Source organism: Rhinopithecus roxellana, chromosome 18 (genome assembly GCF_007565055.1).
Source record: "Rhinopithecus roxellana isolate Shanxi Qingling chromosome 18, ASM756505v1, whole genome shotgun sequence".
Taxonomy (NCBI): Eukaryota; Metazoa; Chordata; class Mammalia; order Primates; family Cercopithecidae; genus Rhinopithecus; species Rhinopithecus roxellana.
In genome coordinates this window covers 71654450-71679204 of record NC_044566.1, presented here as the reverse complement: position 1 = coordinate 71679204, position 24755 = coordinate 71654450, and the positions used below count along the sequence as shown (strand labels likewise).

The 24755-nt window shown below is 42.6% G+C and overlaps 1 protein-coding gene and 1 non-coding gene across 4 annotated transcripts; both read left to right on the top strand.

The window, feature by feature from the left end:
• Positions 1-4983: 4983 nt before the first annotated feature.
• On the top strand, positions 4984-24527 carry SLC46A3 (solute carrier family 46 member 3). 3 transcript variants are annotated; one of them, XM_010362296.2, is made up of 6 exons: positions 4984-5500; positions 6297-6509; positions 11252-12122; positions 13964-14047; positions 20566-20722; positions 23393-24527. In XM_010362296.2, the coding sequence occupies exons 2-6, from the start codon at positions 6321-6323 to the stop codon at positions 23472-23474; spliced, it is 1383 nt and encodes a 460-aa protein (XP_010360598.1). In that variant the 5' UTR covers positions 4984-5500; positions 6297-6320; the 3' UTR covers positions 23475-24527. The 3 variants fall into 3 exon arrangements, with proteins under 3 accessions (XP_010360598.1, XP_030778143.1, XP_010360607.1); XM_030922283.1 differs by having other exon boundaries at positions 5015-5241; XM_010362305.2 differs by having other exon boundaries at positions 5082-5221.
• Positions 20859-20964, top strand: LOC115894690. The gene has a single exon (XR_004054821.1). It is a non-coding gene; the product is annotated as a U6 spliceosomal RNA (small nuclear RNA).
• Positions 24528-24755: the final 228 nt, after the last annotated feature.

Genomic DNA, 24755 nt, shown 5'->3' with positions numbered 1-24755 from the left:
GGAAAGGCAGACCCCAGTCTGGATGGGCACAGAGTGTGTCTGAGGTGTGTCTGATTAAGCATAAGTGAGATTCAAATCCACGCATTATTGAATACCCACCAATTACCATCCCCTGTTCTAGGAGCTTTTACCTGCTGCTATAGGAAATAAGCCAAAAAAAAATTTTTTTTTTTTTTTTTTTTGTGAGACAAAGTCTGGCTCTGTCACCCAGGCTGGAGTGCAGTGGTGCGATCTCAGCTCACTGCAACCTCCGCCTCCTGGGTTCACGCCATTCTTCTGCCTCAGTCTCCTGAGTAGCTGGGACTACAGGCGCCCGCCACCATGCCCAGCTAATTTTTTGTATTTTTAGTAGAGACGGGGTTTCACTGTGTTAGCCAGGGTGGTCTCGCTCTCCTGACCTTGTGATCCGCCTGCCTCGGCCTCCCAAAGTGCTGGGATTACAGGCATGAGCCACTGCGCCCGGCCGAAAATAAGCCAAATTTAAATCACTACACAGACCAATCAAATTTGAGCTTCCATCCTACTGCTTGTAAGAAGTACGTTCTTCATTCTCTGAGCTCTTCCTTCCTTGAAAAGTAAAATCCTCCAGGAGCTTACTTAGTGCAAATGAGGTAGTCCTGTTTACTATGATTGTGCAGAAAAGAAACTGAGAAGCTAGTCCCTCTGCCTAAGGTTCCAACCACTGCTCTGGTGAGGCTGGTACCAGAAACAAGATGTTCAGCTCCCAGGCATAAAGGTCGTAGCAATGGGTACTCCACACCATGGGACACTGGATTCCTGGTTACAACTCTAGTGACAGATAGTTGCATTTACAGTTAATCAGCCATTTCTCTCAACGAACCCCAGGGTCCAAGGTGGTAGATCAGGTTGTGGTGCAATCACGTGACTCTGTTCCTCACTGACCCTCCCTCAGGATAAGACTCCACCACCACCGTCACCACCAACGTGGTGGATTTCTCCCCGAGGGCTGTTATTGTACATTTCTGACAACTGAGCCTTCTTAGGACCATCCCAGGCCATCAGAAGTGTTGTAATAACTGGAGACCTTAGAGGGAAAGGGTCAGGAGTTCTGATTTACAAGGGAACTCCTTGATCGCTTTGCATTTTGTTCACCTCTCCAGCAACTTTCTTTTTTTGAGGCGGAGTCTCGCTCTGTCGCCCGGACTGGAGCGCAGTGGCCGGATCTCAGCTCACTGCAAGCTCCGCCTCCCGGGTTTACGCCATTCTCCTGCCTCAGCCTCCGGAGTAGCTGGGACTACAGGCGCCCGCCACCTCGCCCGGCTAGTTTTTGTATTTTTAGTAGAGACGGGGTTTCACCGTGTTAGCCAGGATGGTCTGGATCTCCTGACCTCGTGATCCGCCCGTCTCGGCCTCCCAAAGTGCTGGGATTACAGGCTTGAGCCACCGCGCCTGGCCTCCAGCAACTTTCAAATGCCACTCAGCAATAGGCCAATAGCAAGACAGAGCCCATCACCTTAGCCAAGCCAAAAAAGAGATGTTCAGTCTGAATGCTACTAAACCAGGGACCTACTTTCCTTACAGCCACACACCTGAAAAAGGTATAGATCGTATTAATTCTATTTATGATGTAAAATATTTGCAATGCATTTAATGATCAAAAAGTCAGGGATGAGTCCTAAGTCTCCCTATCTGTTAACTGGACAGGTGATGTTACTGACTGGAACAAAGATTATAAAAGGGTATCAGATGTATGAGGAAAATGATATCTGCTTTATACATTGAAAGTGTACAGTTTTGTGGGGTTTGGGTTTTTTTGTTTTTGTTTTTTGCTTTTGTTTTTAATACAAATAAAAGGAAGTTCTGGGTGTTAAGTTCAAGAGAAGAGGGTGGGCTTGAGATAAGAGATTTGGAAATGTTCAGCATAATTGTGGTAGCTGATCATAAGTGCATACGAAATTGACTGGGAAGAGGTCAGAGCTGAGATAGGGCCTGAGGCACAGCACCATCCTAGAAGCAAGCTCGCAGAGGAAACCGAGGCGGAGCTCTCAGGGAAGCAGGAAGACAGTCAGGTTATGGAACCCAAGGGGGGAAAATATTTCCAGAAGGAGGAATCTATTTCACAATGTCCAAAGCAACGGAGGTCAAGAAAGACAAGGCTGACATCAGGTTATGAAATTCTCAAGTAGATAAGACCTACTGAGGCCTATTTTGGAAACTTATTGACCAAGTCATATGATTAGATCACATGTCCCTTCAACAATTTGTGCTTGGAGTTGTATCACATTACTCTTATCAGAGCCATTTTGACGATCATCTACTAAGCAGTAATTGGTATAACTGAAGTCTTTTCATCACATCTTACTTTGCTGATTTGATCAGAAGTAAACAAGTCACTTTCTTCTTGAAACCAACAAAATCTCACAGCTACTCTATTCCATTTTGGCTTTTGCCACTTGACCATGGCACTGCCCAGCACAGTATGTGTTCTTCTGAGTTCAGTATGTCTATTTGTGTGTAAGGAGATGACTTAAGTCTCCCATCCATACCTCTTATTGGAATACTATGGAAACTTCTCTTGAACAGCATGATACGACATTGTTTGGACTTCACTTAGTTTGGGCATATCATTTACATATTTAGTCCACTTATTTTCTCATTAGTCGGACATCATTTAGGTATGGCTGCTTGGAGCCAATGTGACCATAAGCAGAAATACAAATATAGACACTGAAATAAAATGTCAGTACTTGATTACAAGACAATTCATAATATGCTAACATTAAAATTTCTAGGTCATTTAAATGAACACATAAGATTTCAAAATCCTGGAGACTCCTTTCCCAAAGAATACACCTCTTGATCTACATTTCAGAAACACAGCCAGGGAGATTATGTCTGGTGAATGGCCACTGCTCCTTGCACACTTGCTTTTATTTTTTATTTCTTCTCTCAGAGTCTTTGAAGGAAGAAGGCTGGAGTGGGAGTCTGTGAGGAGCAACCATAGCTGTGGAGAAATGGGAGTGACAGGTCTTGATGGTTTCCCTATACTTGGTTTTAGAATTTTACTCCACTGTGCCCAATAGAGTGACAAAAGAGTATGTATTCTTTAATACATACTGAAGCACTTAATATTACTTGAAAAAAAAAAAAAAAAGGCTTCCATAATGACTGTTGTCACCATAGAGATCAGCAGCAGAACTCATTAAGAAGACCTGGCTTTCTTCTTCATGTGGAAGAGTAGGAATGCAAAGCATGGAAGTATATTGGACGCTAATTATTTTTGCCCCATAAGAAAGGACATCTTCAGCCAGGTGCAGTGGCGCATGCCTGTAATCCGAGCACTTTGGGAGGCTGAGGCGAGCAGGTCACCTGTGGTCAGGAGTTCAAGATCATCCTGGTCAACATGGTGAAACCCTGCCTCTACTAAAAATGCAAAAATTAGCCGGGCGTGGTGACGCATGCCTGTAACCCCAGCTACTCAGGAGGCCGAGGCAGGATAATTGCTTGAACCCGGAAGGCGGAGGTTGCAGTGAGCCAAGATCCTGTCACTGCACTCCGGCCTGGGAGACACAGCGAGACTCCACCTCAAAAAAAAAAAGACATCTTCTAAGTGCCATTTAAAATAATCTTGTTCTTAGCACAAAGTACTGCAATTTAAAATATTACGTCTTCCTTGCAAACTATATCTTACTCGTGTTTGTATATCTTCTTTCCAATATTCATGCTCCATTGTTTGAAACTCATAACAAGTGCTTCATAAATGCTGATTTGAAGAAGCTGAGAAGATTAAGTGGCAAGTCCAAGTCTACCAGCTACTAAGTAGCAATTAGGACTCAAACCAAAGACGTTTAACTCTACATTCAGTGACATAACTGTCATTTAAGGAGTGCTGAGGAAGAGAAAGCAGCTCTGACATCCAGGTCCTGGAACTATCAGCTGGGCCTTGGTGTTGCTAAGAACTTTTCTGGACCACGGTGTTCTGTCGAATGAAAACAATTTCACAGAACACCAAAGTCAGACAAGAGCATTCTGTAACCATGATCAAAACAAAAACAAGACCACGTCATAATTTTGTCTGAACACGGACAAAATTTGGGCATTGTCTAAACCACAAAAATGACAAATATGTGTGACTGCTGCTTCTTTATCATTCATGGCTTTAGCCTCTGTCTAGTCTTGACTCCTTCTAAATAAGACTTATTAAGATACCCAATCATAGAATTACTGCCACTTCCACATAGAATTACAGCAACCAATCCAGAGTAAGGCCTTGCTTTCTTGAGCTCTTCCCAAAATCACATAACACAAGCCCATAGTAAAATCTAACACCTTCTTACCGAGATGCCCCCACGGTTCCTCACGCATGCATTCCTCCTGGCTTCAAGAAGTAATAGCTCAATTCTTTCACTACAAGCGTGTTCCTGGTGGGTGTATTGGAGAGCACTGACAGCTCCTCCTATGTCCAGGGGCTATGTTGTGTATACATGCTGAGTGTTTAATTAGACAACCCTGTAAGACTGTTATTATCCTCACGTGGCAGATAAAGACATGGAGGTTCATGAAAATTTAACTATTTGCCCAAGAGCCCCCCCTTCCCCCCCTGCCCAGGAAGAGCCAGCGACCACATTCCAACCCTCCACTAACTCTGCATTGAACACTCTCTTTACTATGCCCTCCACCGGCGCCCCTTCCCCTCTTCTGCGGGCACCTGCCCGGCCGAGCGGGATCCTGCTGGGGGCTACAGCCCAAACATGTTACTTTTGCAACAGTTATTTTATGTGTTTATATGAGAAACGATATTCGGATTCAGAAACGCTTTGCAACTCCAGAGCCTTTGAGCCTGCGGCGCGGCCCAGCACCCAACAGCGGTGCTGAGTGGCTGCTCCGTCGCGCGGGATCCACTCCAGACCTCCGAGGGTGGGTGCACGATCCACTAGCCACTCTCCGGGGGAGAGTGACGTTGGGGTGGACCAATCGCCGCTGGGGCACCGGCTGTTGGGCCCAATCGCAGGAGACCCGGGTAGAACAGTGACAGCGCCGCCGCAGCCGACCCCGCCTCCTGGGCGGACAGCTATGCTCAGCTGGCTGCGGCAGAGTCACCGCCGAGCGCTGGCCAGGCCGCGGACCGACCGACAGAGGCACCGATCGGCCAAGTGTCCACTGCGCAGAAGGAGCAGCCGCCCCGTGCCCCGCTGCACCTCGCTGAGGCCAAGTCCGCAGAGCCGCGAGGAAGCCGAGGGCTGCGCGGGGAACCGTGCAGGTGTCACTCGGGACGCGGAAGTGCGCTTGCCGTGGTTTGCTTTACAATACGCTTGAGACTCCCCGACTAGCGTAATTTGGTCGAGTTCGACGGGAAAGTCCCTTCCCCACCCAGCGCCAGCCGCGCAGCCCGAGGTTACTGTCCCCGGAGCGTCCTCCGTTGCCCCAGTCCATAGGCTGCCCTTGAACCCGGGCGCGCGCGAGCGCAGGGCATCCGAGGCGACAGCCCCGGGCACGGCCCGACCTGAGCCCAGCCTGGCAGGAAGACTGTAATCGTGGGGTGAGTTAAAAATAAGGCCCTTCCGGCCGGGCGCGGTGGCTCAAGCCTGTAATCCCAGCACTTTGGGAGGCCGAGACGGGTGGATCACGAGGTCAGGAGATCGAGACCATCCTGGCTAACACGGTGAAACCCCGTCTCTACTAAAAAATACAAAAAACTAGCCGGGCGAGGTGGCGGGCGCCTGTAGTCCCAGCTACTCAGGAGGCTGAGCCAGGAGAATGGAGGGAACCCCGGAGGCGGAGCTTGCAGTGAGCTGAGATCCGGCCACTGCACTCCAGCCTGGGCGACAGAGCGAGACTCCGTCTCAGAAAAAAAAAAAAAAAAAAAAAAAAAAAAAAAAGCCCTTCCGATTGGGAGCTGCTTTTTAAAACGCCCCCTCCCTGTCCGTTGTTAATACGCAGCAAAATAACAATAACAGTTGTGCAACTGTGGCTTCCCAAAAGGAACCTCATTGTTGAACTTATGAAAAACCAGTTGGCAGTATACAGTGTGGGAACTGTACTGTGATCATTGGCTAACCAAGATGGTGACAATTTATTATTTCAAAGACTCAAAGGCGGCTTGAGTCCTACAATGTCGTAATCATAAAAATGGAAAGCACTGCAGCCTCAGGTTGCTACAGAGTACTCTACTCCAAAGTAAAAGTTATTCTCTGAGAAAGTGCTTACTGCCTTTTCTGTTCTCTAGTTTGCTTGTTTAAACATTTACTCCACGAAATTTCTCAAACTTCCCCATCTTTGAATATCTAGCCTCTGGGATGAGACAGATGATCTTTCTCCGTTTTCACTTTTTATAGAATACGGCTACCTACCCAGGCAATATGAAGATTTTATTTGTAGAACCTGCCATTTTCCTTAGTGCATTTGCTATGACTTTGACTGGTCCGCTGACAACGCAATATGTTTATCGGAGAATATGGGAAGAAACTGGCAACTACACGTTTTCATCTGATAGCAATATTTCTGAGTGTGAAAAAAACAAAAGCAGTCCAATTTTTGCATTCCAGGAGGTAAGAAATTACAATATCCATAGTATTTTTTTAAAAAGGGAATGTGTACAGGGCTTTTGAGTCGGAGGACCCTGAACTCGTCATCCATTGCTCTCTCTAGGGCAGCCATCAAAGTCCTAAATCCCAAACCTAATGGCCTTTACTGGGATCTCACCCCATTTGAAGTTTCCTGACACCTTTCAAATCTGCCTCTTCTTAGAAGACCCTCCTCCTCTGCGACACTCGCTCTTCTCCTTTCTCTTGGAAAATGTCACCACAGTGTCATCTCCTCTGTGGCTGTCTCCTTCCTTTGTCCAAAAAAAAAAAAAAAAAGTCTGAAAATTGGGGGCAGGGCAGGTTGGAATGGGCTACTTGGTGGACAGGGGTGGCTGAAACAAGGGAGAGAGAGAAACATCTCTCTCTCCCTTGCTCTCTTCTTCCCCAATCCTTTTACTGTTTCTGCATGTCCCAGTTTTCAGGGACTCTAGAAAGTGGCCCATCACTGAGATTGTGGGACAGTGTCTGTCATAGGGTAGGGTGAAGGAGCGTTTATTGTTTGGTGGTGGTGTCGTGTCAAATCAGCTTTGGCTGTCACATGTTAAGGAGCAGCTGTGTGGGGACATCTGGAGTGCGGAGTATCCCCCTCTTGACACCAAAAGTGTTTAGCCAGATATTAAGGAGGCTTTCTTCTTCCCTCTCCAGCCACCTCCCCAATTTTTGGTGTGTAGAACAGGATGCACTTCACCATTCTCCTGGTCCCTTGGGCAGTTTTTGACAAAAGTCTACCATTTCAAAATGCAAAGAGATAGTATCCAGGGTTGAAAATGTTTTTTTTTTTTTTTTTTTTTCTTACAATGCCTCAAAAACAAATCACACCTGTAAACTCTAAACTCTTCTTCTTGGGGATATTTTGTGATTGTAAAGGAGTGGTGCTGCCTTCCCAGTGAAAGAGAATGAGTTAAAAGGAATTGAGTCACCTCCTGCTGGCTCTGTGAGTCTCTGTGACTGGGAGAAGAGCCTGAGAAGGAGGAAATGGCAAATCGCCCTAGAGGCAAGATTCTAGCACTTCCCGAGGTGTCAGGTGGAACCTTGCTGGGGTGAGGCTAGGCAATTTGGCACAACCCCTAATCTTACTCATTTCCTCATTCCCATGGGAAATGTTTTCTTGGAAGTGATTATTTCTGAACAGCCTGGAAGACATCAAGGTTCTGGCACAGAACACATTATCCTGTGGTGACAAGGATAGGCAAAATGGCTCTGAACCTGAGAAGCCCAGAGTCTCTCTAGGTTGAGAAAAACACATAAACAGAAAAGAGTTTAACAAATCCTCTTAGTTTCAAAGTTGGGGTCCTGCGGTAGGGATGCTCTTCAGATTTCGGCTTTGGAGACGTTTGTTAGTATACATACTTGAATCCCATCCTGGAACCTCTCACACAGTGTTTTTTAACCTTGACTGGACGTTGGAATCACCTGAAGTGTTTTTTGTTTATTATGTATTTATGCATGTATGGTACTTTTTGAGACAGGGTCTCATTCTGCTGCCCACGCTGGAGTGGAGTGGTGTGGTGATAGCTCTCTGCAACTTTGAACTCTAGGCTCAACTGATCCTCTCACCTCAGCCTCTTGAGTAGCTGGGACTATAGGCCCTTGCCACTACACTCAGCTAATTTTAAATTTTTTTTTTTTTTTTTGTAGAGACAGGGTCTTGCTCTGTTTCCCAGGCTGGCCTTGAACTCCTGGCCTCAAGTGAGCCTCCTGCCTGGGCCTTTCAAAGTGTTGGGATTACAGGCGTGAGCCACCGTGCCCGGCATTATTTTTTTTTTTTAATTGACAAATAATCATTGTACGTATTCATGGAGCATACAGTAGTGTTTTGATGCATACAATGTATAGTGATCAGATCAGGCTAATTAGCATATCCATCAGCTCAAACATCTCTCATTTCTTTGTGTTGGGAACATTCAGTATCCTCCTTCTTGCTCTTTGAAACTACATAATGTATTACTGTTAACTGCAGTCACCCTGTGGTGCTACAGAACACTGTAACTTACTCCTCCTGTCTAGCTTAATTTTGTATCTTTTTTTTTTTTTTTTTTTTTTTTGAGATGGAGTCTCGCTCTGTCGCCCAAGCTGGAGTGCAGTGGCGCTATCTTGGCTCACTGCAAGCTCCGCCTCCCGGGTTCACGCCATTCTCCTGCCTCAGCCTCCCAAGTAGCTGGGACTACAGACGCTGCCACCTCGCCCAGCTAGTTTTTTGTATTTTTTAGTAGAGACGGGGTTTCACCGTGTTAGCCAGGATGGTCTCGATCTCCTGACCTCGTGATCCGCCCGTCTCGGCCTCCCAAAGTGCTGGGATTACAGGCTTGAGCCACCGCGCCCAGCCTTAATTTTGTATCTTTTAACAAATCTCTTCTTATAGGCTTTTCAACTTCTGTGTTTGATTCTGTGCTTTCTTTCAGCTGACCCCTAGGAGCAGGCCCCCTGGTTGCAGTGGGAGGGACCTGGGAGGAGAGGATTAGAATGTCTGGGAAAGTCTGCTGCTCTTGCCCTCTTGGAGTGAGGGAAGACAGGCCTTGGTCCAGCCAGCTTGGTGGCTTCTGCAACCGTACAGGTGGCAAGTGTTGGCCCACCTCCAGCCTGGCCCAGCTGCTGACAGCCCTCTATTGCCCAGAGCAGTGGTCTCATGTCAAAGATTTTAGCCAAATTTTCAAATGGACTTTTTCATTTATTGTTTCTTAATTGGATTAATATTCAAGAGAACCTGCTACTCTGGATCCCTTCCCTTAAAGTTGGTGCTCTTAGACCTCCGGGAACCAGAAACCACCCCTACCCTCACCCTGCCACCCATGCTGGAGTGGTGGCCTACACTCCATTTGCTCCTTAGGACAAAGGAACATTTTTATTTCCCAGAAGGCACCACCATTGCCTTCAGTGATTCATTCAACGACTAAAAACGGTTTAAATCTGTGTTTTTAAATCAGCTTAGCATTTCCCAGTGTACAAATGGTACACACTTTATATTGACTTTGGAAAATACAGAGAAATGGCAAGCAAAAAATGTTTTAAGATCATGCAAAATTCCTTCCATCAAATAACTAGTGTAATGATTGATACATCTTCCAATCTGTGTGTGTATGTCATCTGTCATTGTCATTTTGGTCCTTGGAAGTTGAGTTTATCTTACTCCTCAGGTCATGACATACTACCACCTTTATTTACTTTTTATTTTTATTTATTTGAGATGGAGTCTCACTCTGTCACCCAGGCTGGAGTGCAATGGCACAATCTCAGCTCACTGCAAGCTCCGCCTCTGGGTTCAAGCAATTCTTCTGCCTTAGCCTCCCGAGTAGCTGAGACTACAGGCACCTACTACCACACCCGGCTAATTTTTGTATTTTCAATAGAGATGGGGTTTTGCCCTGTTGGCCAGGCTGGTCTCAAACTCCTGACCTCAAGTGATCCGCCCACCTCGGCCTCCCAAAGTGCTGGGATTACAGACGTGAACCACCGCGCCTGGTCTATTTTTTTTTTTTTTTTTTTTTTTTTTAGAGACAGGGTCTCACTATGTTGCCCAGGCTGGTCTCAAATTCCTGGGCACAAGCGATGCTCCCACCTCGGCCTCCCACAGTGCTGGGATTATAAGCATAAGCCACCACACTCAGCCATGGCACGCTACCATCTGTAGACAGTGTAAGGCTCCTCTTTCAATTTTATCTTATTTTAAATGTTCTTTTATTTATTTATTTATTTATTTATTTATTTATTTATTTATTTATTTTTTTTTTTGAGGCGGAGTCTCGCTCTGTCGCCCGGACTGGAGTGCAGTGGCCAGATCTCAGCTCACTGCAAACTCCGCCTCCCGGGTTTACGCCATTCTCCTGCCTCAGCCTCCCGAGTAGCTGGGACTACAGGCGCCCGCCACCTCGCCCGGCTAGTTTTTGTATTTTTAGTAGAGACGGGGTTTCACCGTGTTAGCCAGGATGGTCTCGATCTCCTGACCTCGTGATCCACCCGTCTCGGCCTCCCAAAGTGCTGGGATTACAGGCTTGAGCCACCGCGCCCGGCTGTTCTTTTATTTAGTAAATGAAGGAATATGTTTCTCATTAATCTATCTGTGAAGACATAGGTTTAAAAAAAAGGGCAACAGCCAAGCTCTCCCTAAATAAAGGTTAATTTTTTTTTAATTTTGTTGTATTTTTTGGTACAGACAAGAGTTTTACCATGTTGGCCAAGCTCGTCTCAAACTCCTGACCTCAAGTGATCCTCCTGCCTCGGTCTCCCAAAATATGAGAATTACAGGCATGAGCCACCACGCCCAGCCAAAATCTGAAACTTTTTGATCACCACATTTTACCAGAGTGTAAAATTCCACACACAAGTACTCAGTGGCAACTGTTTTATGCACAAATTGTTTAAAATATTGTATAAAATTACCTTCAGGCTATATGTATGAGGTACCTATGAAACATAAATGAACTTTCTGTTTAAATGTGAGTCCCATCCACAAGGTATCTCCTTATATCCCAAAGTCTGAAAAAATCCAAAATCCGAAACACTTCTGGTGTCAAGCATTTCAGATAAGGGATACTCAGTCTGTATTGCTTTGTAAACTGGATGAAAATGTAAGCTGTATTAGTCCTGCCCATGCACTAGAGATTCCTCATCCATAACCTATTGGCCACAGGGCAAAAAGCATGCACCATGATACTTGTATGCACATTGTGTAAACTACTGTAAACACATTTCTTTTTATTTCTTTGCAGGAAGTTCAGAAAAAAGTGTCACATTTTAATCTGCAGATGGACATAAGTGGATTAATTCCTGGTCTGGTGTCTACATTCATACTTCTGTCTATTAGTGATCACTACGGGCGAAAATTCCCTATGATTTTGTCTTCCGTTGGTGCTCTTGCAACCAGTGTTTGGCTCTGTTTGCTTTGCTATTTTGCCTTTCCATTCCAGCTTTTGATTGCATCTACCTTCGTTGGTGCATTTTGTGGCAATTATACCACATTTTGGGGAGCCTGCTTTGCTTATATAGTTGATCAGTGTAAAGAACACAAACAAAAAACAATTCGAATAGCTATCATTGACTTTCTAGTTGGACTTGTTACTGGACTAACAGGGCTGCTATCTGGCTATTTTATTAGAGGGCTAGGTTTTGGGTGGTCGTTTCTAATTATTGCTGTTTCTCTTGCTGTTAATTTGATCTATATTTTATTTTTTCTTGGTGATCCAGTGAAAGAGTTTTCATCTCAGAATGTTACTATGTCATGTAGTGAAGGCTTCAAAAACCTATTTTACCGAACTTACATGCTTTTTAAAAATGCTTCCAGTAAGAGACGATTTTTACTCTGTTTGTTACTTTTTACAATGATCACTTATTTTTTTGTGGTAATTGGCATTTCCCCAATTTTTATCCTTTATGAATTGGATTCACCACTCTGCTGGAATGAAGTTTTTATAGGTTATGGATCAGCTTTGAATAGTGCCTCTTTTTTGACTAGTTTTCTAGGAATATGGCTTTTTTCTTATTGTATGGAGGATATTCATATGGCCTTCATTGGGATTTTTACCACGATGACAGGAATGGCTATGACCGCCTTTGCCAAGACAACACTGATGATGTTTTTAGGTGAGTTCCAAGTGTAGCTTTAGAACTATGTATTTGATATTCATATAAAATGATTATTGTCTACTGGGGGAGAAACTTTAATATAAAGCCCTCTATTTAAGCCATTCTAGTGCAATTAAAGGGCAATAGCTAGTTTGCCAGGCGTCAATAAGCTGAAAGCCAAATTTGCTTTTAAAAATTTAATTCACTGAATAACCACATTTCCCAAATTTGTATATTTGCCACAAAATTGTTTTCAGGAACGTTCTTGTTATGAGTCAATTCTTCAATATAGCTTTCACTAAAGTGAACATTTCTTAAAATGCTACTAAGAAGACTACTTTCCATAAAAATATTTAGGACAATGATATAAGGTATACTAAAAATACAAGACAAAAAATTATGTCAATTTAATATATTCAAGAAGAAATTTTTTAAAGGCAGGTTTTGCAAATTGATCTTTCAGCAAATTGGCCATTTCATAAATTGATTTTTGATGAATTGCTGGTTGGCAAATTAGCCTGCTTCCTTAACTACCTACCTCATAACGGTTTTTGCAGGATTCGAGTGAGACACTGCATTGGAAAAGGCTATGGAACTATAAAATGAGACTCTGGGAAAGGTCCAGTTTACTCTTTCCTCTAATGAAGGTGTTAACCCCTGATTATCTTGCAGGGAAGCAGTGTCACCAAACAGAATTGGGCCTAGCTTCCATCTATAGTCCTAGATGGTCTTGGACAAGTTACTGAACTACTCTCAGCCCTAATTTTCTCATCTGTAAAATGGGCACGGTACTACCTAATTTAGAGGATTACAGTGAATATTAGGTAGCTGTCAAGCACTCGCTTAGCACAATCCCTACCATTCAATAATGGCCAGTTTTTCTCCCTGTCCCCCTAAGAGCTGCCAAGGCCAAGTAAGTTAACCTATGTGAAAACGCTTTGAGAACTGTAAAGTGATCTGCTAATGTCATATTTTCATATTTTACTATTTTATGATGTAATTAAAATTACTGACTATTAAGGGTCATAACTGAAGACCAGAGGTAATTTGTGTTTATGAAGTTATTCTGCCACAAAGATGAACAGGCAAGATGATAAAGAACCAGTTTACCAATAAATGAATCAATATAATAAAGACATGCTAACACTGAGAGTGCCAAGTCTGAAAAAAGCACAAACAAAAACGAATTCGCAGTCACAATTTGCTAAATAAGAGGTTAATACATAATCAGGAAAATAAGCAGACCCGTCTTTTTTTTTTTTTTTTTTTTTTTTTTGAGACAGAGTCTCACTCTGTCACGAGGCTGAAGTGCAGTGGTGCGATCTGGGCTCACTGCAACCTCTGCCTCCCAGGTTCAAGCGATCCTCCTGCCTCAGCCTCCCAAGTAGCTGGGATTACAGACATGTGCCACCACGCCTGGCTAATTTGGTATTTTCAGTAGAGACAGGGTTTCTCCATGTTAGTGAGGCTGGTCTCGAATTCCCGAACTCAGGTGATCCAACTGCCGCGGCCTCCCAAAGTGCTGGGATTACAGGCATGAGCCACTGAGCCCGGCCAGCAGATCAGTCTTAATCGGCAGATTATATAAATAGATCTAGACCTAAAAACTACATGGTCTCTTGTTCTTTGTACTGGAATAGGAATTCTCAAGTAAATTAACCTTAAACTGACCTGTCCATAGTCTACTTTAATTCATCAAACAGAGTTCTACAATTAATTCATTCAATTTTTAGATACAATGAGTTAGGATGCTTGTAGAAAAGGAAATATTTAGACAGAGTGAAAGTGAGTGTTTCCTGTTTTAAATTGGCCGTTAGCTTTCAGAATCAGCCAGTGATTTTGAGTCTTTTCTCTCACAGCCAGGGTGCCCTTCCTTTTCACTGCTGTGCCATTCTCTGTTCTCCGGTCCATGTTGTCAAAAGTGGTTCATTCGACTGAACAAGGTGAGTTTAATTTGCTTAAGAAATATGAATCTACCATCTTTACAAACTCAAATCTGTGTACAGTGTTTAATGCTTCAGAATATTCTACAACCCTTTTTATGCACGGATCTCCTTTTGAATCAAGTGGTAAGCTCTGTGAGGAAAAGGCTTACAGTCTTGTAAGGGAGCCCCTGCCTAGGGTCTTGTACTTCAGAGAGCTCGCCGGGCTCTGGGCCGTGCCCCGCCCTAAGAAGAAAGGAGACCTCAGCGCCAGGTGGGAGGTGCCCACTGGGAGCTCACCCCATCTCCTTCCTTCTAGACTGAACTCTGCCCCACCTGGATCCCTGCAATTCCCAGCCCAGACAGTTCTGGGCTCATGTCCAGTAAGGGCCTAGATGATCCTCTTCCTCAGCCACCTTCTCCTGAGGGTGGACGGTGCCCAGTGTGCTCACCTGTAGACCAAGCAAGGAGCCAAGGGGCGACTCCTTATAGAGGGTCTGGCTGGACCTTGGAATCGCAGGATGGGGGTGCTCTACACCCACATGTAAATGACCCTTTCTGAGTAGGGTGGTGCAAGAGGTAGAGCAGAATGGGGGTGGGCTCCAGCTGGGCACCAAGGGCTGAGGGCCGGTTCACCCTGGGCCACCCTGTTCCTACATGGAACTCTGAAAACGTCTGAGAAGCCTAAGTGTGTGCTGGTCTTCTAGATCATTCATTACAAAGGGATATTTTTCACAGTACAAAGGCATAATATATTTTAGTGAACAGTTTGTTAGCCAGATTTCAAATAACTTTAAAATCCTTGGAATATAATATAGAGGCCTCTAGTCATGTTCTTACACTGGCCCCTACAAATGTCACAGCTGGGCCTGACTCAGAGTCCTGGCAGAAAACGTGGTCCCACTCAGCTGGTTCAATCAAGCGACTTTCATGAAGGCCATCATAAAGAGTGGGCACTGTCAGGGCAGCCAGAGAGATGCCCCAGATAGGAAGCAGAGAATAGGCCGGGCGCGGTGGCTCAAGCCTGTAATCCCAGCACTTTGGGAGGCCGAGACGGGCGGATCATGAGGTCAGGAGATCGAGACCATCCTGGCTAACACGGTGAAACCCCGTCTCTACTAAAAAATACAAAAAACTAGCCGGGCGACGAGGCGGGCGCCTGTGGTCCCAGCTACTCGGGAGGCTGAGACAGGAGAATGGCGTGAACCCAGGAGGCAGAGCTTGCAGTGAGCTGAGAGCCGGCCACTGCACTCCAGCCTGGGCAGCAGAGCAAGACTCCGTCTCAAAAAAAAAAAAAAAAAAAAAAAAAAAAGGAAGCAGAGAATAAACACCTTAACCTTTCCCCCGTTTCACCCTTTTAACCAAGTGCAGTGGGAACTCAGGCCAGCAAGAAAGTCCAAGTCATACAATCTGTGGGGTCAGCCTCCCAAGCACAGAGCAGGGCACACAAAGTCAAACAGTTGAAGGGGTGGGCAGAGAATAACCAGGATGCAGCAAAGACAAAAATTAAATTTTCAGTGAGAACTAGTTACTAGTTAGATATCAAGCATATGGGGTTGTCCTCCTTCCCTTTTGTATCGTATGAATCTTATTAGACATTGGCACTTTCTTTAATGTCATATCTTAGCCTGGTACTGTGAATGTACTTATTTGATTTATGAATAATTCATAATTATGCTACTGTATTTCTACCCATTTAGTCAACACTGGAGAAGACTACATAATTCAATAAATTAAAAATACTCTCTCTTTCTTTCTTTTTTTTTTTGAGACGGAGTTTTGCTCTTGTTGTCTAGGCTGAGGTGCAATGGTGCGATCTCGGCTCACTGTGACCTCCACCTCCTGGGTTCAAGCAATTCTCCTGCCTCAGCCTCCTGAGTAGCTGGGATTACAGGTTCCTACCACCAGGCTTGGCTAATTTTTGTGTTTTTAGTAGATACGGGGTTTCACCATGTTGGCCAGGCTGGTCTTGAACTCCTGACCTCAGGTGATCAGCCCACCTTAGCCTCCCAAAGTGCTGGGATTACAGGCATGAGCCACCATGCCCGGCCTCTTATTTTACACTCATAAGATGAAGCTTTATATTCACGCATTTGTTTATAGATGATGTGATGATGATTACTTTGAAAACCACTAAAGAATGGGAAAATTTATATAAACTATGTAAAAATCTATCTGCTTCTTTGGATTATGCAATAGTTTCTTAGATATGACACCAAAAGCACAACAACAAAGGAAAACATTGATAGATTAGACTTCATCCAAAAATTTCATTCAGAGTTTGTCCTTTGAAAAATTCTTATGTTTCAAAAGACAACATCAAGAAAGTGAGGCCGGGCGCAGTGGCTCACACCTGTAATCCCAGCAGTTTGGAAGGGCAAGGTGGGTTCATCACCCGAGGTCAGGAGTTCGAGACTAGTCTGACCAACATGGTGAAACCCCGTCTCTACTAAAAATATGGAAAGGAAAGGAAAGGAAAAAGGAAAAAGGGAAAAGGGAAAAGGAAAAGAGAGGAGAGGGGTGGGGAGGGGAGGGGAGAGGAGAGGAGAGAGGAGAGGAGAGAAGGAAGGAACGAGAGAAAGGGCAACCAAGAACCCACAGAATGGGAGAAGATACTTGCAAATTATATTTGTCTGATCAGGAACTCGTATGCAGCATATTTAAGAACTGTTAAAATTCAACAACAAAAAGACAGCTCAATTTAAAAATGGGCAAAGGATTTGAATAGAAGATATACAAATGACCGATAAGCACATGAAAATGTTGGATATCATTAGCCATCAGGGAAATGCAAAGCAAAACCACAGAGTGAGACCCACTGGGGTGGCAAAATAAAATAGGCCATAGCAAGTGTTGATGAGGATGTGGAGAAATTGGAGCCCTCATACACGGCAAGTGGGAACGTAAAATGGTGCAGCAGCTGTGCAAAGCAGTTTGGCGGTTCCTCAGAAAGTTGGTTGCCTTATGATTCAGCAGTCCCTCCGCTACTTACATACCACGAGAAGTGAAAGCATATGTCCACACAAAATCTTGTTCATGGCAGCAGTATTCATAATAGCCAAAAAGTGAAACCTAGCAAATGTTCATGAACTGATAAATGGATAAACAAAATGTGGTTTATCCATCCAGCAAACTGCTCTTCTGCAATAAAAAGAAATATCATTCTGTTACATGCCATAACATGGATGAACTATGAAATGATTATGCAAAATTTAAGAAGCCAGTCACAAAAGGCCACATATTGTCATTTAAATACGATTCTGTTTACGTGAAATGTGCAGATTAGGCAAATCCATAGAGACAGAAATTCGATTAGGGCTTGACTGGGGCTGGGGAAGGGGAATGACTACTTATGGGTATACAGTTTCTCTTTTTTTTTTTTTTTTTTTTGAGACGGAGTCTGGCTCTGTCACCCAGGCTGGAGTGCAGTGGCTGGATCTCAGCTCACTGCAAACTCCACCTCCCAGGTTTACACCATTCTCCTGCCTCAGCCTCCCGAGTAGCTGGGACTACAGGCGCCCGCCACCTCACCCGGCTAGTTTTTTGTATCTTTTAGTAGAGACGGGGTTTCACTGTGTTAGCCAGGATGGTCTCAATCTCCTGACATCGTGATCCACCCGTCTCGGCCTCCCAAAGTGCTAGGATTTCAGGCTTGAGCCACCGCGCCCGGCTTGGGTATACGGTTTCTTTTGGGGCTGATGAAAATGTTCCACAGATCGTGGTGATGGTTGCACAACTCTGTAACATACTAAGAACCACTGAATTGCAGACTTTAAAAGGGTGAGTTTTGTGGGATGTTAATTATATCTCAATAAAGCTGTTGGGAAAAAAAATTTACCTGCTTTGATTTAGAGCTAAAATAGAGGTGTCAAGTGTAAAGTTTATTTTGTTTATATTTGGTTTAGTTTACAAAGGCTTTTAAAAAGTCATCTCCGCCAGGTGCAGTGGCTCACACCTATAATCCCAGCACTTTAGGAGGCCGAGGTGGGAGGATCACTTGAGGCCAGGAGTTCAAGAGCAGCGTGGGCAACAGAGGGAGACTCTATCTCTATGAAAAATAAAAATAAAAAAGTCATATCATACTGTTAAATACAGTAATATTTTAAAATGTTTACATTTTGGCATTTCTTATTCTGAATTCCGGTAACTGTGAATTGTGACTTCATTATTCTGGGATACTTATTTTGTTCTTAACTGCAAACTAAACAATCTTTTGGATGATGCCAACATTTCTATAACTAAATGTATTCCCATCCTTCATTATTATTTACATTGGCCATTTTTGTGAAAATATTAGGCACTTTAAATAATGAGAGGAGTGGGGAAATACTGCCGAAGTTTTCAGGAGCCTCTCATTGTTTCTATTATCTTAAATAAGAAAGATAAGAAAATGGAATTCCGGTAATTATTTTGAAATCTATCTCTGCACCACTGTGAACTCATAGCTGAAGCTGCCTTGGACTATTTTACCTGGGTATCACCCATATACTCCTTGTGATTATAAATTGGGATACAGTAAAACAGACTTGATTTTTGAGGTCTATTCCATTTAAAACAAAAAAAACAAAAAAAAAAAACAGAATTTAGAAGATGAACTCAGTTGGACTTATCCTTTAATCCTGTTTTGTCTCTGGCAACTATTAAACAAGTTGAACTGCTCAGAGAAGTTGGGCAATAAGCTAACGCTACTTCATAATAGTGTGGTTCCATCAGAACAGATGGTGCAGTGTCTGACCTATTTCCCATCAAGAATAGATTAAAACCCTTACATAATAGAACTAGTGCTGTGCAGTCTGTTTTCCATAGCACTATTCCTGGCTGCAGCAAGAGATCAGAAATAAAAGAAAATAATGTAGTTAGACAAGTAGAAGAGCATCCTTCCAATTAAACTGACTTAATGTATTATCATAAATCATGGAGGCAGTAAGTCTGCGTGCTACTTGACTGGTAAGTGGGATCCTGAATTAAGCTTTTATTCATTCATTTGACAAATATTTATTAAATGCCTGCCATGCACCAGAACAGCTGAGCCCTAGGGATACAGCTGTGAGCAAGGCAGATCAACAAAGCTTTCATTTTAGTCAAAAGAAGACACGTAAGTGATCACATGATATTTCGCAGAGATAGATGCATGTTTTATGAAGGTATGTCTTATCACTCAGTGAATAATTTGAAGCAACATATGAGAATATGTACAATAAAATGAAAAAGTTTAAATAGATAAAAATCAATACACAGTCTAAAAAATCAAGACCATGGGGAAAATTAGAATATAGACATAAACCATATCTAATTTTGAAAGATAACCCTCAAGCTTCGCCTTTTCCTTCCTATCAGTCCAAGCAAACACAATTATTTACATGATGTATATTGTCAATAAGAAAAATGCATTGCAGTTTATCATGGAAAAGTAAACTTGGCAAAGTGGAGAACAAGCATAGTGGCTTGTTGACAAAATCTGCAGAAAGCAGAAGATACATATATAGGAACTGAGACCAAGAAAGCCAGATCAAGCTGACTGAAAGTGGTCATGAAATTTTATATCTGGTGATGAGCAATTTGACAAAGAGGAAGAAAAGCACATGAAGATGGTCAGGCTGTGTTTGGGAGGTTTAACTCTTCAGTTGACATGGTCTTGGATTCCAGACAGAACTAAACCTAGGTAGAACACTGTTTCTGATTGTGAGCTTGTACTGACCATGCAGACTTCATGAACAATGCTGAGTGACCTACCCTTGACCAGCTTTGGTGTATAGCAAGTGTGACCGTGGCAGAATCCCCATTCTTCATCTTGTAAGGCACCTTAGGGCAGAGGCAGTTGCAAGCAATAAGGTGGAAACATGCGTTTTCAAGAATCACTTAACATTAAACTGTGGCATAAACCTTCACTAGAGCACAGGATGGTTAATTTGATGAGTCAAACATGTGAATCTAGTGGTGATGGAATTTTTTGGTCACATTGAAGAGAGGGATAAAATTCCAATTGCAGAATGTATGATAAGAATCTCCTCTCTTTGCCTGCAGCTGTCACTTTTGCCAGACTGAGGAGCAGATAAGGTTTTCTTTACCTTTCAAAAGGCTCTTGCAGGAAGCATTGCTTGTTAGGAGCCATCCTGCGCTTTCAGGCATCACAGATTAGCATGGGGACAGGGACCAAGGGTGGGAGACAGCATCCTGAAGAGTCGGGGTAGGTGTGGCTTTGCCTGGGGCTGTGGCAGAGAGGAGAGACCTGCAGTTTTCAAAAGAGTCAGCTGCATTGTCTTTTTAGCTTTGCCCTGTGGTCACTGGAACTCAGCTATCTGGAGTTTTCAACATCTCTCGCATCAGGTCCAAGGAGAACCTTTGCCTTAGTCTCCTTAGCTGCAGAATAGGCTGCTGACTTCCTAGGGGCTTTGAGGGAATAACGTGCATTTCATTCACCAAGCAGTGCCCTCATGTTTACTGTTTTCAATGAATAACAGTTGTCTTCGTTAGTTTGTGTTCGTTGTTTTGTAATTCTGCCTTTTCTTTTTCTCCCTCTATACCCCTACCCCAAACAGGTACCCTGTTTGCTTGTATTGCTTTCTTAGAAACACTTGGAGGAGTCACTGCAGTTTCTACTTTTAATGGAATTTACTCAGTCACTGTTGCTTGGTATCCTGGCTTCACTTTCCTGCTGTCTGCTGGTCTGTTACTACTTCCAGCCATCAGTCTATGGTACGTCATTATTTTTAATCATTTTATCAAAGGGTATATGGATTAAGTGAATTCCCTAACCTCACCAGTAAAATTACATAGATCTGTTGAAATTTTGCCTCAGAATGTGCTTTTCTCAAGAACTTTTAGACATGAAGTGCTCGCTTCAGCAGCACATATACAAAATTGGAATGATACAGTGAAGATTAGCATGCTCCCTGTGCAAGGAAGGCATGAAAATTCATGAAGTGTTTCATATTTTAATAAAATAAATTGTTTTAATTAAAAAAAGAGAGCCGGTCATGGTGGTGCATGCCTGAAGTCCCAGCTACTCAGGAGACTGAGGCGGGAAGATGATTTTGAGCCCAGGTGTTTGAGACCAGCCTGGACAACATAGCAAGACCCCCATGTCATTAAAATAAATAAAAATATGTGAAAGCATGTCAACAATTTTGGGAGACTTAGGAAGAAAAAGAGAGTGACATGCGTAAAGAACTCAAAGAAAGACTGTGTTCATTATAACTCCCTGCCTTTAAACCATTGATTAAATTAGCATCTAAGATTAGAGATGTATACCTTAAACTATGATTCCCAGAGTACAGTATCCCCTGATGGTCAAATATTGCTGTAATTAGATTGACTTTCACGTGGATTCTTATATAAATGACAAAAGCAGATAGGATGTGCTGACTATTGAGTTCTCTTTCCAGAGGTGGCTTGTTTAATGACTTTGTCTGTTTTAATGACTTGTTTAAACTTCTGTTTAAATGTTTTTAAATTTAAATATTCAAATTAAAGAAGCACAAAATTCCATTTATGAATAGTACATATAATGGATAGATCAGAAGCATAAATATAAAAGCAATATTTATGCCTTCTTTTTGCTTTCTATTTAACAAAAAGTGTGAGCTGGCTAGATGAATGATTGCTGAAATGTCCAAGCAAATTTATTTGACACATTAATGAAGAGCTCATTAATCTGTTTGTGCTGAGCCCTGTGCATTTCATGTGACTGATAACATAGCACAGTGATGCGAATCAAGGCAGTGGGGGCACAAGAAGCCAGGCCTTCTCTGCTTTCTCCTAAGCACTTCGGGGTGAGGCTCTGAGTTAGGGAGGAAAGTAGCTATAAGCACAGGTGTTAAGCATCCTGCCAAGATGGCAAACTCCTGAACTGGCCGGCTCATGTCTTACTCATAGTAGGAGCTTAGTACTTAATGTTTCTTTCTTTTTTTTTTTTTTTTGAGACGGAGTCTCGCTCTGTGGCCGGGGCGGGAGTGCAGTGGCCGGATCTCAGCTCACTGCGAGCTCCGCCTCCCGGGTTTACGCCATTCTCCTGCCTCAGCCTCCCGAGTAGCTGGGACTACAGGCGCCCGCCACCTCGCCCGGCTAGTTTTTTGTATTTTTTAGTAGAGACGGGGTTTCACCGTGTTAGCCAGGATGGTCTCGATCTCCTGACCTCGTGATCCGCCCGTCTCGGCCTCCCAAAGTGCTGGGATTACAGGCTTGAGCCACCGCGCCCGGCCCACTTATTGTTTCTACTGAATTCTGATACCTAGATCTGTGTCAGACAGAGAACAACAGTATTTGCAGTTCCTCTAATTTTGATGAAAAGTTATTTATACTAGTTATCTTTTTTAAAAAGAGACTATTCATCTATTGAATTAACAAAATTACCAATACATACTGCGCTGGTGAGCACATGAGACAACTGATCTTACACATTGTTGATAATAGTGCTATTCAGCTGTATCATAAAGCAATTCATGAATGTATCAAAAGCTCTTTTTTCAAAGTTCATAGTGATTGATCCAGCAATTCCTTTTGGAAACATACTCTAAAGAAGTAATCGGTAATGTTGTCAAAAATTAATATATAAAAACGTTAATTATAGCAAAAAAAATTTAAATGACCAAACTGTCAAACAGTGGGAGAATGTTTAAGTAAATGATGGTACAGCCATTTCATGAAAAATAACTAATAAGAATTGTAGCAGGCACCGTGGCTAATGCCTGTAACCCCAGCACTTTGGGAGGTTGAGGCAGGAGGACTACTTGAGGCCAGGAGTTCAAGACCAATCTGGGCAACATAGTGAGACTCCCATCTTTACCCAAAAAAAAGATTTTTTTTAAAAGTAGGAAAATAAAATTTAAATTAAAGAAAAGAATTGCATACATGGTGAGTAGAATAATAGGTAATTCTAATTTTAGTCTTCATATATTTATAAATTCTGTTATAACAAATAGATAAAATGCAGTTGTCCTTTTAATAATAAGGTAAATGTAGATGGGCTTCTGAGATTTTTTTTTAACCCTACACTGCTCAATATTTTAAAAATCAAAATTACATGCTGTCTTACCTCCAAAGTTTCTGGGCTTCAGTTACAGCTATCGAACAGGAACTTCCTTAATAGCTTTAGTTATAACTAGTTTATGGGGACTACACAGAGTTAACAATGGGACAGATGGGATATCTTAGGGGTCTAGAAGATTAAAAAAAATCATGTAGTTTTTAAATTATTTTAAGAACACCATGCATGAATCAGCTGGATTCAAAATACCAGGGTGCTCCTCCTAATCATCTGCATAGTTTATTAAAAGCTTTATAACTGGGAAAAAAAGTTGGAAAACAGATTACTTATTTATGTATTGTCTTAATCTCAACTCTAAAATGTCTTGTTTCCTTTTATAGTGTTGTCAAGTGTATCAGCTGGAATGAGGGAAGCTATGAACTTCTTATACAAGAAGAATCCAGTGAAGACAATAGAAGTTAATTCAATCCAGTTAATTCAATAGAAGAATCCAGTGAAGAATGCTTCAGACAGATGACTGTGATTTAAACAAACAAACAAAAATCTATGAATGCACATATCACATACTGTGACTTCTGAAGACTATAAATGAATTCCACAATCAGTGCTTCACTGAGAACCCATTTGACGTATCTTTTCTCCTAAACTGGACAGTCAGAGAGACAGCTCCGGGCTTTAGCTTCTTGCGGTACCACACACTTTGAGCACTTTGTGTGTATCATGCAATATACTTGCAATACACAGAACAAATCTCAAATATGCCTCACTTTTGGATACAGAAGAGAAACATTAAAACTTAAGGGTGTAAAGTGGGATCAAGAAACTTGATAAGGTCAAAAGCAATAATCTCCCTGACATATTCCAGGCTCTTACACTGAGACCAAAGAGAAATCTTTACCTTAGTTTCTTCATCAGCAGAATGGGTTTCTGGCCTCTCTCAGGGATTTTTGAAGGCATAATGAAAATTACAATGAATCACTCATTGGGAGGAAAATAATGATATAAGTTTCAAATATGTGTAATTTTACCTATACTTGGTAATGCTTGGTTTGCTAGAGCCTGTTAAGCTGCTATTGATAGTCAGAGCTTATATACTGTGACTTCTGAAGACTGTACACGAATTCCACAATCAGTGCTTCACTGATACAAAATCCTTAAAAGGGAGGCACTTTAAAGAATATGTATTTTTCTCTTTTCTTAATATGTTTCATCAGTGACAGGCATGATAATGTTTCTAATGTAATGGGTAGTTGGGAAAAATAGATTATAAATAAAATTGCTCTAAAGAAGTTAAGAAACTGAATGAACATTGCTGCTTCTGCATAGCAGCCTTCTTGACATCCCTTCTTACTCCCCAGTCCCTACAGGGCTTCCATAGCTCTTTGTGCATACTTCAATCCCAGCGTTTTCCATCAACTTGTAATTGTTTCTGCTACCTGACAGTCATCGCCTTGAGTACTGGGACAACCTTTGATTACTCATATCCTCAATAAATGTTTGTTGAACTAAACTAAATGACTACAAAATTTTATTTTTACTTGTAAAAATCATTTAAATCTATATATGTAACGCCTTATGAGAGTAACCACTGTTATCATGCCAATCGTTAAGCCAGCCTTGCAAACAAATTGAAAAATACGCCAGCTTATACACTTTTAAAATTGATTTACAGTATTTTCATAGGTCCTTTAATACCTCCTGTTTTCTAAGTTACCATAAATAATAACACAAATGCCCTAAAGT

What these genes read in the sequence shown, in the direction of transcription:
- SLC46A3 (XM_030922283.1), top strand. Translation starts at nt 5,035, where the DNA reads ATGCTCAGCTGGCTGCGGCAGAGTCACCGCCGAGCGCTGGCCAGGCCG. An exon ending in GTGTCACTCGGGACGCGGAA is followed by an intron (nt 5,242 to 6,296) that starts GTGCGCTTGCCG and finishes CACTTTTTATAG; the next exon opens with AATACGGCTACCTACCCAGG. An exon ending in GGTTCATTCGACTGAACAAG is followed by an intron (nt 14,048 to 20,565) that starts GTGAGTTTAATT and finishes TACCCCAAACAG; the next exon opens with GTACCCTGTTTGCTTGTATT.